The 18,763-nt window shown below is 47.2% G+C and overlaps 2 protein-coding genes across 4 annotated transcripts in view; both read right to left on the bottom strand.

Annotated features, from left to right (window-relative positions):
- The window catches only part of LONRF3 (LON peptidase N-terminal domain and ring finger 3), a 499,535-nt gene that overhangs the window by 29,614 nt on the left and 451,158 nt on the right, over positions 1–18,763 (bottom strand). For 2 of the 3 annotated variants that reach the window (XM_081847972.1, XM_081847974.1), the window contains exon 1: positions 2,393–5,072. In XM_081847972.1, the coding sequence (XP_081704098.1) occupies positions 2,393–3,248 (856 nt within the window). In that variant the 5' untranslated portion in view covers positions 3,249–5,072. Of the gene's footprint in view, positions 1–2,392; positions 5,073–18,763 lie in introns of those variants that run through there. The other variant, XM_081847973.1, reaches the window with a different exon arrangement.
- Positions 11,378–18,763, bottom strand: part of COMMD5 (COMM domain containing 5) — a 35,515-nt gene continuing 28,129 nt past the window's right edge. Inside the window, exons 6-7 of the mRNA XM_081848198.1 lie at positions 16,811–16,886; positions 11,378–11,707 (exon numbers count right to left, since the gene is read on the bottom strand). Of these exons, the coding sequence (XP_081704324.1) occupies positions 11,606–11,707; positions 16,811–16,886 (178 nt within the window). The 3' untranslated portion in view covers positions 11,378–11,605. The remainder of the gene's footprint in view (positions 11,708–16,810; positions 16,887–18,763) is intronic.

Here is an 18,763-nt window from a genome sequence, read left to right as displayed (position 1 = left end):
TACATGGTATGGTTGCATGATTTGATTATATGATATTATGATTTTCACTACAGATGATGCTCTATGGCTCAACATTTTTTTTTCTAAACACAACAAAAACTTCATGGCATCCCAAGATTTTTCCTTTCATCTTTAAAAGGTGCCACAAAGAACCTCTCTCTCTCTCTCTCTCTCTCTCTCTTGGCTGCAAAATACTTAACACAGCTACCACTCTGGAAGTTATGCAATAGTTTGCCAAAAGAAACAAATATTTTTTTTTAAAAAAAGCCAGCAGTATTCAGCTACAGCAAAGGTAAATCAAGATTCTTTATGGAAAAGCTTCCACAATTTCTGAAATCACTGACACTGACCCCTTCGATTTGGCACAATCAATACTTTCTTAAAAAGGCATTTCACTCAATTCAACAGTGTCTATTAATCCTAGCTTGCATGCTGCTTTAAAGAGAAATGCGTGGGGCGGCGGCGACGGCGCGCGCGCGGGGGGGGATCCTTTGCAGACAAAAAGCCACTGTTCACATCTAGAAATAAAATCTAATTCCAGTGAGCAAGAGACCACAGCAGTGAGTCATTGGCAATTTAACTAAATATGATCAGCCCGCCAGTGGGATGCTTTGGAAAACGCGACCTGTGCTTCGTTATACAACTATTCCATAGGAAGGGGGCAGGGAATTAAGACCGGGCTACTAAGCTTACGCAACATACTGTTCTCCTGACCTACTTTCACTTCGGACGGAATCGACAAGACTTTGGTGAGGATGCAAAGGTGAGGGTTTGCCTGATGGACAAGACACAGCCAGGGTGTGCGTGGTCCAGGGACTTACGTGATCTCCTGTCATTTCCTCTACTTTAAAAAAAGCTTTTTTAAAAAAAAACAAACGACGACGACGACAACAACAACGACAACAACTTTGTTTATAGGGCAGCTCAGCATGCTGCAAAGCACCGTGCAGCTTACAGATCGATATTTGTAGCTATACATATAAATCAGCATATGTACATTTTAGTCATGCTGAACCTTTCAAGACCTTGCAGGCTACACCCCTCGGAGGGGGGTGGGTACTTAGATCCCCTTGTACAGTGGTACCTCGGGTTAAGTACTTAATTCGTTCCGGAGGTCCGTTCTTAACCTGAAGCACCATTTTAGCTAATGGGGCCTCCCGCTGCCGCCACGCTGCCATCGCGCGATTTCTCTTCTCGTCCTGAAGCAAAGTTCTTAACCCGAGGTAATATTTCTGGGTTAGCGGAGTCTGTAACCAGAAGCGTATGTAACCCGAGGTACTACTGTATTTCGTGGCCGGCAGTATAAGCTGACCAAGATATTCTGGTTGAAACCCATCACATTAACTGATACCGTCAGCATCCCAGAGGAAACACACCTGTCTTCTTTTAATACACTTTGGCTTTATACAAAGATTAGAGGCGGCTAGAAGCATACTGGTGATAAGACTACCTTGAAGGTCTGAATCAGTGTTACTAAGCTGTAATTTATCATGTTTGTATTTACCTTCTATTCCATCCTGCCAACAGGCAAGAAGAGCTTTCTTACATGGCAGGTGTAGATGTGGGGTACATTGGTTGTATGAATGCGCACTCTCACCAGGTAGGACACTATGCACAAGCAGTTACACTGATCTGCCCTGGATAACATACACGGCAAACAGAGCCCTTGTTTAGGCACTCGCAATAGTGACCCAACACCAATACTAAATCTGTCAAAACGAGCTGGGATTGGAGTACAATAAACTCAGATTCATAACAATCGGTGCACATCTTCTGTATAACTTCTTTTTTACTGATCTGCTGCTATACCTTTACACACACACACACACACACACACACACACCCCAGCAGCAGCTCTACATATTGCCAAGAGTGTACCAGTTGAATTTCTGCCTGTCAGGATACAAGACAGGGCCGGAGAGCAGGGCCAGTTTAACAAATAACAGCAGCTGGCCACCTCACCTCTGTGTCCCTCAGAAAAGTTTAAGTTGCTGCAAGGAGAACGGAAAACGTCAAAGGAGTGACAAGGAGCTAGTTCACACGTGCATATTAATTTCTAGGAAACGGAAACTTCCTGTGGTAGCTTGCACATGTGCACGAGTCACCAGAGAGATAAAAACACGGAGAAAAGTTTCAACCCCACCCCCCTACCCCGCCAAGAATACCACTTTCCCCCATCAAAGCGAGGAAACTCACACGCTCATTTGAGAGTCAGCAAGAAAGGAAGGGAATAACGCGTTCTACGCTCACGGGTGAACAGGCTAGCAGAAATACAACCCCACAGGTCCCTGGTTAAGCGAGAGGAAGAGACAGAAAAGAAAAGAAAAGAAAAGGTGACGCTGAGTAATCCACTGCCCACCTCACCTACGGAGCGCATCGCAAGGTAATTTACCTAATCGGATTGCTTCGTTGTACTTCTGAAGGGCAGCCTGAAAATTCTTCTCCTTATATAAGAGATTCCCTTCACACCGGAGCTGCGACGCCTTCACTCTTTCAGGAAAGCATTTGGCCAACAGGTTGCTGAGGACGACATTTATCCGGAGCCGGGGCAGAGCGCCCTTGCCCTGTGGACAGATGCTGCATCCTGCCGCCTGGCCCCTTTCCTTCTCCAGGCACTTTTTGCAAAAAGTGTGGCCGCAGAGCAACGAGACAGGCTCGTAGAGAAAACCTTGGCATTTGTGGCAGCCGAAGACCTCCCATTCACGTACCGGCGCCGAGCTGCTTTTCAATCGGATGCTGCGCGCCATGCAATCCACCAGCTCGCCCATTTGCTCCGCGCGCAGCAGCCGAGTGTTGCCCGACGCCAGCTGACAGAGCCGAAGGACTTCGGGAAGCTGCCCGCTCTGCGCCAGCCACCGTTCTGCCCTCTGGAGCATCCCCTGCCACTCGGGCGGGCGCATCGTGGTCTCTGGCTGCCGCGAGGACGCAGAGAGGGCGACGGAAGCCGAGGAAGAAGAGCGCTCCGAACCGCGCGCCTGGAGAGCCTCGGCATCCAAGCTTAGAGCTGGTAGCTTTTGCTCCTCCTGCCGCTGCGGGGAGCCCATGACTGGGCAGACTGCTTGAGCGGAGGCGGTGGGTGGCCTCTGCTCGGGAGGGCGGGCACGCTGCTCAAGTGGCGCCGCGGAGCACGACAAGCTGGAGGAGGCAGAGGCAGCGTCTACACCGCGCTGTTGCTGCTGCCCGTCTGTTTCTGTGGAAGCGCCTGCCCCTCCATTCTGCCGGCTTCCCTCCCCAGACACGCCCCTCATGAAAGTACCTCATCTATGCAAAATACTTATGTAAAAATCAAAAGGCCAATGTGATTGTCTGCCTCGCTTTCCTTCTCTCCACCCCGCCCTCCTCCCGCTGCAGCCGCTCATTGGGCAGCGGCGTGCGGGATGGTTACAAAACCCAGGCAGTTTTATAATGTGTTGTTGCTGCGAGCGAGTTGCAGGACGAGGGAAGCGCTTGGAGTTTGGGTTCACCTCCTCGTTTCAGTTAGCTCGCCGAAGCAACCCCACAACACGGGTGGGCAAACAGGGGCAGGATTCAGCCTGCCGTTCGTTTCTAACAAGAGCTCCCCAAGATCCCATCCACGGAAGCCCCATACGAAAGAAATGCACTGTGTCCACACGTTGCACTGTACACGGTGAGGTGTCTCTGCGTGTGTTCAAGTGTTTGTGCACATGCTGATTTGTACAGGTCAGCTACTCATGCGCACAGTAACTCGGACTGGACATTCAGGTCTTGCTTTGGAGGTTTCCAAAGGGACCTGGTTGGGCACCGTGAGAACAGGATGCTGGACTAGATGGGCCATTCGCCTGATCCAGCAGGCTCGTGTTATTTGGATTAGCAGAACTGCAAACCTATGCATCCAGTTTAGTTTACCTAGGAGTAAGCTGCATCAAACTCTCTCAGGTGGTCCTTCTGTCCTTGGGGACTTGCATGCTTTCATTCCCGAGACTGACAACATTCCCTTCCCTTACAGAAGCAGGTCTGCAAACATTCCAGTAGCTTCATCCCCTGAGCACACCAGGTTAGCCAGTTGATAGGCAGCTAGGCTTCCCCACTGTAAGTGCATCATATTACAGTGAACTGCTCAACTTTACCCTTAAGTGTGCTTCGGTGTGTTTACAGTATACACATTGACTTTGCATCTCAGTTGACCCATTTAATGTAATTTTGACTGCAGAGCTACAGTTTGGTGAATTATGCCTCAAATAGCTGAGAGAGGCACATTTAAAGTGACTAAGGTTTAGATTTCAAAACAAACAGCAAAAATGTGTCACTGCTGCAAGCATATCTTCATTCAGAGATCAAGTGGCCAATTGCCTCTCACAGTGGGAATCACTCTTACGATGAAGGGTATTGAAAATAGCAACAGGTGGCCATCAAAGCAAGAGCCAGGAAGAAAAACTGATAATGCAATTATGAAAAGATGAGTGAAAAAGGGGGTCAGACTTTCTCAGTTTGTAAATAAGCTCTCAGAATAAAAAAAAAAAGGGGCATGAACAACTTTTACACATCTCCCTATAATAGGCTTGTTAAGTGTTATGTGGCTCAGCACGGCTCACAGCTCAACTAGACTTGCCGAAAGGGAGGGCTCAGATGATGATAAAATGGAGGCAGGATGTGGTGGTACTTGGGGAAGAGCGACAGCTCAGTGCCAGAGGTAGCAAATTCAATCCTCAGCATTCCCAGGTAGTGTCACGGACTAGCTGGATGCAGGTGAGTGGTGCGAGGAACTAGCTGGGGAATTCCTAAGGGAAGAAGGTTCAGAACCCAGGGATTGGTGGTGGGACAACAATGAGTGGTCAGAGGGAGAAGAGGGAGCAGCCTGGGAAGAGGAAGTGTTGGAAGCTGAAGAGGTAACAGGGCTTAGTGGCCTGGAGAAGTCTGTGGCAGAGAAAAGCTCAGAAGGCAAAAGCTGAAGCAGGTTAGGAAGGAGGCCAAGAGGCAGAGACGAGTCTGGCTGGTGAAGAGCCACGGGTGTCTCCCTCTCCTGCCGCAACCCCCCTACCTTCTGGTCTCAAAAAACCATTGAAGGTATGAAGAGGAAGGAGCAAAGACAGGCACCACAACCGAGTCTCAGATTGCCTGGGGAAGACCCAGGGGAGGAGGAGACTTAATAATAATAATAATAATAATTTATTATTTATACCCCGCCCTCCCCAGCCAAGGCCGGGCTCAGAGCGGCTTACAAGCAATAATAAAAACAAGATGAATGATTACAAACTTAAAAACAAAAATAAAATACAACATTAAAATAATGGAACTTTAAAATATTAAAATGTAGCCTCATCACAGGAGGAGAAGGAAAAGAAGGGGGGAAAGGAAAGAAAAAGAAAAAAAAGAGAGGGGGAAAAAAAGAGAGAGGGAGGGAGGGAATCAAATTGGCTCCAAGCCAAAGGCCAGGCAGAACAACTCTGTCTTACAGGCCCTGCGGAAAGAAATCAGATCCTGCAGGGCCCTGGTCTCATGAGGCAGAGCGTTCCACCAGGTCGGAGCCAGAGTTGAAAAGGCCCTGGCTCTGGTCGAAGCCAATCTAACTTCCTTAGGGCCCGGGACCACTAGGGTGTTGTTATTTATGGACCTTGAGGCTCTCCGTGGGGCATACCAGGAGAGGCGGTCCCGTAGGTACGAGGGTCCTAGGCCGTGAAGGGATTTAAAGGTCAAAAGCAGCACCTTAAATCTGACCCTGTACTCCACTGGGAGCCAGTGCAGCTTGAAAAGCACTGGGTGAATATGCTCCCATGGCAGAGACCCTGTGAGGAGCCTCGCTGCAGCATTCTGTACCCGCTGGAGTTTCTGGGACAGCTTCAAGGGCAGCCCTGCATAGAGCAAATTACAGTAGTCAAACCTGGAGATGACCGTTGCATGGATCACTGTGGCCAAGTCAGGGCGGGAAAGGTAAGGGACCAACTGCTTGATGCGGCGAAGGTGGAAAAATGTCGCCTTGGCTGTTGCTGTAACCTGCGCCTCCATGGAAAGGGAGGCGTCAAGGATTACACCCAAACTCTTAACGGAAGGCAATGGCACTAATTGGGCTCCCGCAAGAGAAGGGAGTTGGTCCCTCATCCCCATGCCATCCCGACCTAGCCATAGGACCTCTGTCTTCGAAGGATTTAGTTTCAATCGGCTCCCACGAAACCATCCAGCCACAGCTTCCAAGCATCTGGTCAGTGTGTTCGGGGTCGAGTCGGTGTGGCCATCCATCAGCAGATAGAGCTGAGTGCCATCAGCATATTGGTGACAGCCCAGCCCAAAGCTCCGGATAATCTGGGCAAGGGGGCGCATAAAGATGTTAAAAAGCATCGGGGAGAGAATTGCGCCCTGCGGCACTCCACACACCAAGGAGTGGCGCGATGACATTTCCCTCTCTAGTGCCACCCTCTGTCCCCGACCAGAGATAAAAGAGCACAGCCAGTTACGGGCTATGCCCTGTATCCCCACGTCTGCAAGGCGGTGGTCCAGAAGATCATGATCGACCATGTCAAAGGCTGCTAACAAATCTAAAAGGATCAATCCAGTTGTCTACGGAGATCATCTGTTAAGGCAACCAGAGCCGTCTCCGTCCCAAAACCAGGACGGAAACCGGACTGAAATGGATCTAATGCCGATGTTTCCTCCAGAAACCTACCAAGCTGTTCAGCAACCGCTCTCTCAATTACCTTACCCAGGTATGGAAGATTTGAAACTGGGCGGTAATTGGATAGGTCTAAGGGATCTAATGAAGTTTTTTTTAAGAGTGGACACACTACTGCTTCCTTCAGTTCCCCTGGGAATGTCCCCGTGTCAAGGGACAAATTGATAATTTCAACCAGGGGGGTCCGCACAACATCTGGACACTCCCTAATCAGCCAAGACGGGCATGGATCAAGGAGGCAGGTGGTGGGCCTACCAACTTGGAGGAATCTATCCACATCAGTAGGGAGTATCCGATCGAAATGGTCCAACATTGGACCTGAAGTCAGTCGAGGGGCCTCCAGTTCAGTCACTGTATCTAAATTGGCAGGGAGGTCACGGCGGAGCAATAGGACTTTATCCGCAAAAAAACTCACAAATGCCTCACAGCTGTGGGTCGAATTTGTGCTTAAATTTGATTGTCCTCCTAAGGACGTTATTGACCTAATTATTCTAAAAAGTTGTGCCGGGCAAGAGCTAGCGGATGCAATGGAAGCTGCAAAGTAAGATTTCTTAGCAGCTTTCATAGCCATCTCATAGGCTTTCATAAGCGTCCTATAAGATGTTCTTGAGGCTCTGTCACGAGTCCGTCGCCATACTCGCTCTAGCCGTCTGAGATCCCGCTTCATTTTCCGGAGCTCCTCAGTAAACCAAGGGGCCCGGTTTCGACGGGGTCGCAGAGGGCGCTTAGGCGCGATCTCATCAATGGCTGCCAAGAGCCGGTTATTCCAGTCCTCAACAAGGTCATCTAATGAGTCGCCAGGAGGAGCAGGGTTCCGCAAGGCTTGTCGGAATCTATCAGGATCCATCAGTTTTCGCGGACGAGCCCAAATAGGTTCGCCACCCGAGCCGGGGAGGAGCGGGAAGTCAATCTTGGCTTTCAGAGCGTAGTGATCAGACCATGGCACATCCACAGCAGGGAGCATGATCACATCTATGCCAGCCCCAAAGATCAGATCCAGCGTGTGGCCTGCTTGATGAGTAGGGCCCAAAACAACCTGGGAGAGCCCTAGTGTTGCCATGGAAGTCACTAGGTCCAGAGCCTGTGAGGAGGGAGCGGCATCGGCATGGACGTTGAAGTCTCCCAAAACCAGTAGGTTTGGGAACTCCAAGGCCCAGCCTGCCACCACCTCCAGCAGGTCTGACAGGGTGGCTGCAGGTGTGCTGGGTGGTCGGTACACCAGCCAGACAGCCAAGCTCTCCTTGGTGCCCCACACGAGACCAACACATTCAATGCCGGAGATTGTCGGTGATGGCAGAGCTCTGAAAGAGCAATCCTCCCGGAATAACAACGCTACTCCTCCCCCCCCGACCCACAGTCTGCGATTGATGGAGGACAGAGAAACCTGGGGGTGTTATCTCATGTAGGGAGACTACTTCGCCTTCCCGTACCCAGGTCTCCGTCACGCAAGCCAGGTCAATCCCCTGCGAGACAAAAAAGTCACGCATGGTAGCGGTTTTGTTGCCTATGGACCTGGCATTGCACAGCACCAGTGACAGAGGTGTGTAATCCTTGCTCTTTCTACCCTCATCCCTTGGGATGGGGCATAGATTGGAAGGGGTTTGAGGATCACTGCATCTCGAAACCCTTCGCCGATAGAGATATCTAGCCCCACCGCCATTCCTCCCTAGCCCTTCAATTGTGGAAATCCCAGATCCCATACTAGCCTCCCCAATAGATGGGTAACATCCCCTCAATAACAAGTCATCATTAAGCAATGATGGGAGAATTGCAGAGTTGGGGGGGACCCCAAGGGTCCCCTGGTCCAATCCCCTGCAATGCAGCAATCTCAACTAGATCACACATGACAGATGGCCACTCAACATCTGCTTAAGAACCTCCAAGAAACGGGAGTCCACTACCTCCTGTGGGAATCTGTTCCACTATTGAACAGCTGCTTTGCTCAGCAGCTATTATATAATAGGCAATTGCTTAACTGCTCACAATGAAAAAAATAGTAGCTGGAGATGAAAGCGGAGGGGCTACATAAATTAAATGAGTGCTGAATATTTAAGATATCAAATAAGTATGGCTCTCAGCAGTCAGCAATGTTGACTGGGATTAGCAATGGGTGAACCTGATTGTTTTGGTTTCTCTCAGTTCATTTTTCCAATCTTGAGTTCAGTTCTCCACATTAGTTTGCAATTTTGGGGTTGTTTCTTTTTTAAAAAAACACAAGTTCTCATGAAAATTCACTAGCATTTCAGCATGGCTCTCTCTTTATACATGCAGTTGTATGCAATATGGCGTCATTTTTGCAATAGAGTGCATATAATGCATAATATGCATTTTTGCATGTTATTTCACCTATTTGCATTTTATGCACATTACCCTGCTTTGTAAACATTACTTGGCTGGAGAACTGTGTTGCAAAATTCAGATACGTGCAAGTTTCAAAGGACGGCTATGTTTCGGTTCGTGCATTGTTTCAGAAAATGTCTATTAGGTGGGCTCTTTTAAATGCAGACAGAATCAAATTATCTATTGCATCTCTGTGATACTTCAATTTGAACTCTACCCTCTACATCAGGCATGGCCAAACTTGGCCCTCCAGCTGTTTTCGGACTACAACTCCCACCATCCCTAGATAACAGGACCAGTGGTCAGGGATGATGGGAGTTGTAGTCCCAAAACAGCTGGAGGGCCAAGTTTGGCCATCATTGCTCTATAAACAGGCTCTTCTTTGGACACTGCCCATCTTTTATTGCTTCCCCCTCTTGCGAACCTCATGTACTTGCTTTTCCAAACAGTGTCCCATGCAGTGACAAGTAGGTTCCCTGGGGCAGGGACCTGTGTTTTGCTTATGTCACATTTGTTGTTGTTGATGAGAGGTGCATTATTTTGGGAATAATCTGTTGGCTGCATTATGCTGGTGGCGGTACACAGGACTTAAGTATTATGGGTGGGGCAGAGCCCAAAAACTTACACCCCTTTCACCTCTCTCTTTCTGATACCACTCCGTTCACCCCACCCTATTTCTGACACCCTTTCTCCTTGCCCAGGGGAGGTTCAGATTGCTCTTGCCAGCTGTCTCAACTGACCACTTGCTTTTGCAATTAGGCTAGCAGCCTCAGGGGTGCAAGTTGCCCACTCCTGTTTTAAAGTGTCATGTAGGCACTGATGATACTACAGAATTTGGCCCCCCAAGAAGGAGTGGTGGGAAGCAGCTTGGACTGGTTGTTGCAATGATTAGAAAAATTCATGGACGATAAAGCTTTCAGTGGTTACTAGCCGCAAGGGCCGTGTTCTACCTCCATTGTCGGAGGCAATACATCTCTGAATATATTGCCTCCGATGATGTATCCAGAGCGCTGTTGTTCTCAGATTCTGCTTGCAGGCTTCCCAGAGGCATTTAGCTTGCTTCTGTGAAAAGAGGGGTCTCCTTCTTTGGAGGTCTTTAAGCAGAGGCTTGACAACCATATGTCAGGAGTGCTCTGATGGTGTTTCCTGCTTGGCAGGGGGTTGGACTCGATGGCCCTTGTGGTCTCTTCCAACTCTATGATTCTATGACTAGATGGGGCCTGATTCAGCAGGCTCTTCTTTCCCCTCTGAATGTATATATTGCTCACTTGAACAGAAGAAGTTTAGATAACTGGGTCCATAGCTCCATCAGTAGAGCATGAAACTCTTAATCTAAGGATCATGGATTTGAGCCCCACATTGGGCAAAATATCCCTGCACTGCAGGTTGTTGGAGTGGATGATCCTTGTGGCCCCTTCCAACTCTATGCCAAGGATCCTGTGCAACAGCGACACCACGGCCTGGCCAACAGTCCCCCCCAGTTCCCCACAATAATTAATAAAGGCTTGACCGTTAAGAAAGAAGGGCATTTTTGCTGGGCAGGTTTAATTCAAACCCATCCAACCTCCTTTGGGGAAGGTTCTCAGGTAGGGTGGAAGCAGAAAGAACTTGCCCATGCAAAGACCACCTGGTGGAAACCCTTGCACATATGATTTTCAATTGTGAACTATATGCTGATCTCCATCAGCAATTTCTGGATCAACTCTGTATCCCCAAATGGAAACCAGAGTCAGAGGTCATACATTTTCTATTACTGGGGAATGATCAGGAGCTCACCAAGTTAGTGGCTAAATATCTCTATTTGTTTTTTTGTTGTTGAAATACACTGCAGACGCCTGATCTCCCTGGAGACCAAGAGATGTGACGATAGACTGCTCTGCCTCCTCCTTTCTTTTAGCAAATGTTTTGCACCACTGGGGAAGTGGTAATTCTGTATTGATTTGTTTTGGATGTTGTATGTGATGCCAATAAAGGTTTTACGATACGATACGATACGATATGATAAAGGCCTTGAGTGGAGTTACACAGTTTAGGGATACTTCCCTGCTACTGCTTCTTCAACAAACTTCAAGTCTCTTATACTTTCATTGTACGCAGCACAATGCCAACTGCAATTCTTCTTTAAGCAAACAAGCAAGCACACGTGCACACACGCACTCACGCAAGCAAACAAACAAACTGAATTTCATTCCTGACAAATTTCCCTGTTTTTCAGCTAAAGGTCATCTGAAAGGCTACAACACCTTTCCCCACCTGTTTTTCTATGTTGCCGGTAGAGCAGGTTGTGAGCAGATCTCTCACAAACCCTTAGAAATAATTAGTGAGATGAATCAGCACTCTTTCAGAAAGGGCTTTTTCACATCTATAGGGACAGCTATTTTTAAAACATTTCAATGAATCACGCAAAAGGGCTTATCCAACGAGGATAATGCTATCTTTATGTGTAAAACTTAAAGGAAAAATAACAACAATCTAACAGCTGCTTCTAATACACAGGAGAAAAAATATTTACAGCCACATTATCAGAAGGGTGACGTTGCAATACATGTGATTACAAAACAGAAGCAACTTCTTTTTGATGGTGTTTCTTGTGTGGTTCTCCTAATGTCTTCAAGCCCCAATAATTTAATCAGAAAGGGTTCAGTCCTGAATTTTCAGAACACTCCTTTTCTCCAGGTCATTCATCTCCTTCAGGATCAGAGCAACATTGTACCTTAATTCTTGGAATTTTCCAGCTGGCACCTGGAACATAAAAATACCCAGAAAGGTCAGGGTACAACATCTCCTTCTGAGAATATATAATAGGCTTGTAGGAGGCCCCTGAATTCTGAACCTATTTAGAGGACAAGTCACCAGAGGAGAAATCCGACAGATCACCTGAACATTATGTCCCCCAAATTGAAATGATCTAATTAATTGCATTTTTGCAAATAGAGTCCACAGATCTTAACTAGCCCACAAAAAATTCCTGCCCAACATCACTACAAAGGGAGACAGTGACTTTCATTTCCTAGCCACTTTGAGCCTACTTCAATTCCGTACCCATGCATCTGGGAGTAAGCGCTTCGGAACTCAGTGGATTTACTCCCAAGTATTTATTTACAAATTGCAAAGCTTTCTTACCTGCCCTTCACTGTAAGGTCTGAGGGCAAGTTATGACAATATGCAATTACAGAAAATGAAATTATAAGAGCAAGTCAACAGCATGACAATGATAAAACACATAAATCCATTCCAAACGCAACAGAACAGTATAAATTCAGCAAAAGGGGCAGGTCACACAAAACACACTACTTTAATCGTCAAAGGCCAGGGGCAAAACGGTGAGATGTCAGCATCTGTCAGAAGCTGCATAACGACGGTGCCAGATAGGAAGGCAGATGTACAGTTTAGAGGCTGCCACAGAGAATGCCTTTTCCCAGGCTGTCACTCCCTGCAATTCTGAGGATGAGGGATCTCCCAAGAGTTCTCTCCTCTGCAGATAATAATAACGTTCAACCAGTATGCATGTACAGGATTGTGCCATTAAGTCTGTCATCAAAACTGATTATAAACAGCAGATCTAACTGTTAGATTTATTAGTAGCAGCCTTGCACTTGTTACTCAGGAACTCAAAGATACCAAAATATCAGGGCAGTTTTGAAGTCAGCGGTTAAAATCAGTTTTGAAACATTTAGCTTGCCATCTTGATTGAAAATGGCACACTGCTATATCCAAACATAGGTGAAAACCTGCTCCTCAGGAATAATCACCCAAAATGTGCTAATGATATCTTAAAAGGTGTCCGAATGCACAACTTTCCAAAATACTTTTTAAAAAACAAACAAACCCAAATGCATTGAAAAACATTGGGGAAAAACTTCTTTCATGTTGCTTTGATGGAACAACCTCCTGAAAACACCCAGAACAAAACAAACAAGCTGGTTGCATAACTTTGTATAAAGAAAAGCCGCTGTTTCAGCAACTTCTGTGTTTTCCCCACCTCCTGGAGAGTACAGGATCCGACCTGGCCACTTAGCACATGAGTGTGCTGACTTAGAAAAATGTGATAGCTCAGGATCAATTTCTCTTTCAGCCTGCCAACAGCACTAAGGATTTTCGTCATCTATTTACCAAATCCCTTCATTAGATTCATGAACTAAATGAGAGATAATTTGTGGAAATGACTGCTTATCTCCCTGCTGCCAAACATACAGCTCAGTAGGTAGAGCACGTGACTCTTAATGTAAGGGCTGTGGGTTTGAGCCCCACATCAGGCAAGAGTCCTGCATTGCAGAGGGTTGGACTAGAAGACCCTCAGGGTCCCTTCCAACCCTACAATTCTATGATTCTATACCAGGGTCTCCCAAACTTGCATCTCCAGCTGTTTTAGGACTACAGTCCCCACCATCCCTGACCACTGGTCCAGCTAGCTAAGTATGATGGGAGTGGTAGTCCAAAAAACAGCGGGAGACCCAGGTTTAAGACACACTGTTTGATACCAATTCACCTCTCACATCACACACTTTGTACTCCAGATTAAGCTTTGTAGGATCTACATCAGTGCTGGGAAACATGTGGCCCTCCAGATGTTGCTAGACTTCAATTCCCATCATCCCTGAATGCTGGGGGTGTGTGTGCTGCTGATAGGGGCTGGATTCCAACAACATCTGGAAGGCCACAGGCTACCCAGCCCTGATCTACATTATGGATTTTCAAATCAAATTTAGGCAAAAAGGAGAACTTGCTCTCTGGAGAATCATTTCTTGTCCACACCACAACAACTGCATTCCACATTAATTTCTGCAGAGCTACAATACTGCCCACTCAGTTCCATGTTGCCCCCACCTTCCAAAAAGGAATGGGGGAGAACTTAAGAGCCCTAATGGACCTGGCTAAAAGCCCACCCAGTTCAGTATCCAGCTCTCACAAAGGCCACCAGAAGCCTGGGAGTCCATCAGCAGGACATGGGGGCAACCCAATGTTCTCTGCTTGCAGTTTCCAGCAACTGGTATACATGGGCTTGCTAAAACTTGTTGCTTAAACACGAAGGCAGCTTTGCAGGAACCACTCTGAGAAAGAGGTGTGAACCACTAGCAGGGCCCTCCTTTCAAGAAGGCACCATTTGTGTGAGCAAGCACCTCTCCATGGCCGCCGCACTTTACAACCCTGCAATTCTTTGCAAAAGCAGAGTGGCGGCCCTAGAAAGGTTTGAAGACCAAAGCTTAGTGTGAATTTACAAGGCCGTGCACCATAGCTCACTGGGCAGAGCATCTGCTTTGCATCTAGAAGGCTTCAGGTTCCATCTCTGACATCTCCAGGTAAGGCTAGGAGACAACTCTGGAGAGCTGTTGTCAGCCAGTATGCACGGCTAGATGTACCAGTGGTCTGACTTGGTATAAGTGAGCTTCCTACACTCCTAACTATATCTTGCATCTCAAAAGTTCATTAGTTATTGGCATATTTAGACAGCTAAGCTGATTAAAGTCTGTTCAGCGGCAGCAGACAATGCCAGGAAAAGCCAGCGTGGCTCCCCTCCCAATGCTGTTGAACTCCCCTAAAACCCCAGCCAACATGGCCAACAGGAACTGCTCTTGGCATCAGTCTGTCTCAAGAGGCAATGGAGTGAGCCTCCTCTCTGGGATGCAAGCCTAGGCAGTGTGTATGGAGGTCCTGGGCTACCCAGACAACAAGACTCTCCTATCAGCCTTCTTGGTGTGGCCCAAAGGAAATCTGAGCAATACTTTTGGCACCACCTTGGCTGCAGCAGTCTCCGGAAGGAGGAATACAAGGCGCCATCCAACCGTCTTAGGGACTCCACTCTGGATTTGTGTTGGGTTTACTCCTGAGCCTTTTCTTCTCCCAAAGATGTCCCACAAAGCAGCAGGGCTGGATTTTCCCTTGGGGTTTACTCCCGAAGCCTTTCTCACGAATGAGTATAGCAGAGGTTTAGGACCAGAGTTTTCCTTCTCCTAGATGAGCTACCTTCCCAGGCTGACAAACCCCATCTGCCCCTCACCTCCTTCAACAGCTTATACAGAAGACTACCATCTTGACCATTGGACCCACTACTGGTCTCTTCATCTCAATCTGCTAGAGCCTGTCTTCGCATGCAGGGGAATTCCCTAATTCACCAAGGGTCTGAGACCCATTGGCTACCCTCACTTAGTTTACCCAGCTAGTTGAAGCAGTTTTCTGAGTTGTGATTGCTGTCACATGCTGACAGTTTCTAGGAGCCACAGGCGAGAGCTGAGTGCAGGGTGGGGACCAAAGGTGGACAAGCTATCGCAGAAAGAGCATGATGTGTCCCCCGCCAGGGGTGCTACCTTTCCCCTAATACCCCATACACTCCTCAGAAATGGTTGACCAACAACATATGGAGGACCCACACTGACACTTTGTGCTGAATTTGTTCTGAGATGATGAGCTGTGGCTTTTGGAGGAGAATGTTTTTATTAAACAATGCCTGACACACTACAAATAAATTATTTCCTATTATATAGGAATATAATTCTGGTATATTCTGCATTTCCTTTTTGGATGAAATGACCAGGAGATGGTCGCAACAACAAATACACTTTGTTTGATTGACTGACTGACTGATGGATGTTCGTAAGTGGCAGGCTTAAGTGTAGTTTCAAGGGAATCTTAAATATTTTAATTTATTTTTTAAAATGCAATTAAATGTAAGCTGGATAAACCATTAAGGTGAATGCATAAGAAGTGAACTCCTATGAAGATCTGCTCAGAAGGAAGTACCTTAAGCTCAATGGGACTTACTCCCAGGTAAGTGTTTATAGGATTGCAACCTAAATGTATGGGAAACAGTAAACACATGAAGCTGCCTTATATGAAGTCAGACCTGTGGGAGTTCAGAACTTAACTGGTTAAGTGTTCTGAGCTGTGCGTCACTTTCTGACGTCAGCTATGGAAGCTGGGAGGAGTCTGGGAGGAGACTGTACTGTTGTTGTTCTCTCTGTGTGTCTTGAGAGAGACGGACATGGCTGCAAGCAGTGATGGACAAATGTTTGAATAAAAGCTGTAAATAGACGAATCTGTCTGTGTATGCTTGCATGGAGCAAGGGAGAAAAAGACTGTTTTACACCGCTGTATGCTACTCTGCTAAGCCGTGGCCAAAGAGACAGCAGACTTTGTTGCGCAGCGGAAGCGTGCTGGGCCCATAACCTATGCGGAAATCGATCTCTGAGCTTGATCGATGGAGCCGCGATCTCAGACAGCTTTACGATCCCAATCAGTCATTCGCAGCGTCCGGCACGCTTCTTTCTCAGCTGCGCAACAGCTGAGTGGTCTATCTAGTTCAGTATTGTCTACACTGACTGGCAGCAGCTCTCCAAGGTGTCAGATGGATGACATTCCCAGCCCTATCTGGAACTGGACCTGAGACAACTGGCATGCTCTATCACTGAGCCAGAGCCCATTCAGTTGGATATTTCAGACTTGTTTGCTTTTCATGTTTCTCTCTGAATCCAGAAGAGCAAGAGATGTATATTTCCATGTTTTCGCCCATCAAGCTCAGCCCTTGTTGGGGTCTCCTTCTTGGAGTTTTCCCTAAAGCACACAACCCTTATGCTTCGGCACTGTTGTTTTAACCTCTTAAACCACAGCACTCACTCAATGAATATTGGAAATAGAGATAATGTAATGCACTCTGAGAGCTTTAATTTGTTTTGCAGCCCAGGTCACCCTGTGCCTGATTCTTAAGAGCAGTCTTTCAGAGAACTCCATACAAATCCATGAATATAAATTGCTTCCAAAGGCTTTCTAAAATTCCTAGTAAACAGCTATTCACTGTTGTACGAAGAATATAAAGCGAGCCCACTCTTATTTAGCAATGGCAGTACTTACTTCAAAGCGATGAGCTGACCCGTCAGAGAGCTTCAGTTGCATTAAAATGGATGGCTGCAAAGCCCGAGCCAATGAGCTGAAATCAATCACATTATTACCATTAGAGTTGCTAGGGGAACAAGGAAGACTTGGACATGAGTCCTTTTCATGTAGTGCAAAACAACAACAACAACAACAACAACAACAACAACAACAACAACAACAACAACAACAAAACCCCACAGGCAGTATCTGCTACATTCCAGGGGAATGTGTGCCTTTAAGCTGGACAGGAAACCAGATCCAATTAATGGCCACAACAGCTGGACTCTACATGTAAGCAAATGTGGGTATATGTGTAAAAAATACAATGCAAATTATCTTAAGATATAACCACTATATGAAAAACACAGGTGTCAGGGTTGTCTTAAGCATATGCGGCACTGGGGTGCAAAGACCTGCCCGGCGGCCCCCCCCCCAGCCCAGCGCAACAAACAAGCCCGAGGCATTGGCAACTGAGCAAAGCCAGGCGCCTCGTGGTATGAGCAGCATGCGCTGGGCAGGCCTCTCCACAGCCCTACACCAATCCCAGGCATACAGGAGGGTGGAGCCAGCCAGCCACTTCAGCGCCTTCCTGGCTTGCTCGCCCCCGAACTCACAGTGCAGAGCTGCCCACAGCAGAAGAGCCTGCGGCGGCGCTCTGACGGGTGGCCACTTCCCCAGACTCCAACTCTCGGGCCCCAGACTCTCGGCCTGGTGCCCCTGAGAGCCTGGCTCCTGGGTGCCCCGCACCCTTGGCGCCTATGGTTAAGACAGCCCTGACAGGTGTTCTTTAAACCATGCACTCTTGGAGGAAACTGATTTTATAGAACCATTTCAATGAAAGTCTAGGCCCATTTTGGCACAGAAACTGCTTTTTTCATAGGCCTTTGGCTAATTAAACACTCTACAGCCTTTTAAACCGTGTGTGTGTGCGCACATGTGTTATTGTTTTGTTTATTGTTAGGCTATGTATTTTTGTGTTTTTATACTGCAAACCGCCTTGTGATACTCTGAGGAAGAGCAGCATATAAGATTTAATAAATAAATAAAATAATTGACGAGCTCTCCACAGTTTAAAGCATGAAACAAGATGTATTCCTGGAGACTATGGTAACGTGCTTAAATAATCATTATTGCTGGTATCGTTTTATTGTTTCTTGTGGCTTCATCATTCATATACTCCCCCCCCCAATGAAAGAAAAACTTCTGGGGCTGCCCTATCAAAGGCTCAAACAGCTGGACCACTAACACAGTATATTACCTACTGTGACAGGCAACTGCTCTCTTAAGATCTCGGGAGCAAGCCTTTTCTTCTTTCTATCAGAGAAGTTTTTCACTGGAGATGCAAAGGACTGATCTAAGGTCCTTCCAACAAGCCAAAAAAGGTTCCATAACATTATAATCTATCCCATTGTATGATGTCAGCTGCTTTCAACCTGGTATTATGCCCCTCTCTAAATTCCTTAATTCCCCTAATGCTGGTCCCAGCTAAGTCCCACTCAGAGCAGAACCACTGAAATTAATGTGCATGACTAATTTTGCCCCATTAATTTCAATGGGCCCAGGTTTGGTTGAATGCAACCTACTCCCCCCCCCTCTCTCTCTCTCTCCTAGCATTGGGATTCATTTCTGAAACTGTTATGAGCATTAGCATTCCTCAGTAAGGATGCACTCTCAGCAAACTAGCACGCAGGAAGTCAACAGGGTGGCAGGGGAGAGCAGTTTTCCACTACAGTGGTACCTCGGGTTAAGTACTTAATTCGTTCCGGGGGTCCGTTCTTAACCTGAAACTGTTCTTAACCTGAAGCACCACTTTAGCTAATGGGGCCTCCCACTGCCGCCGCGCCGCCGGAGCACGATTTCTGTTCTCATCCTGAAGCAAAGTTCTTAACCTTTCTGGGTTAGCGGAGTCTGTAACCTGAAGAGTATGTA

The sequence above is a fragment of the Podarcis erhardii genome (genome assembly GCF_964252035.2).
Source record: "Podarcis erhardii genome assembly, chromosome: Z".
NCBI classification, from domain to species: Eukaryota; Metazoa; Chordata; class Lepidosauria; order Squamata; family Lacertidae; genus Podarcis; species Podarcis erhardii.
This window is presented reverse-complemented; position numbering and strand designations above follow the sequence as displayed.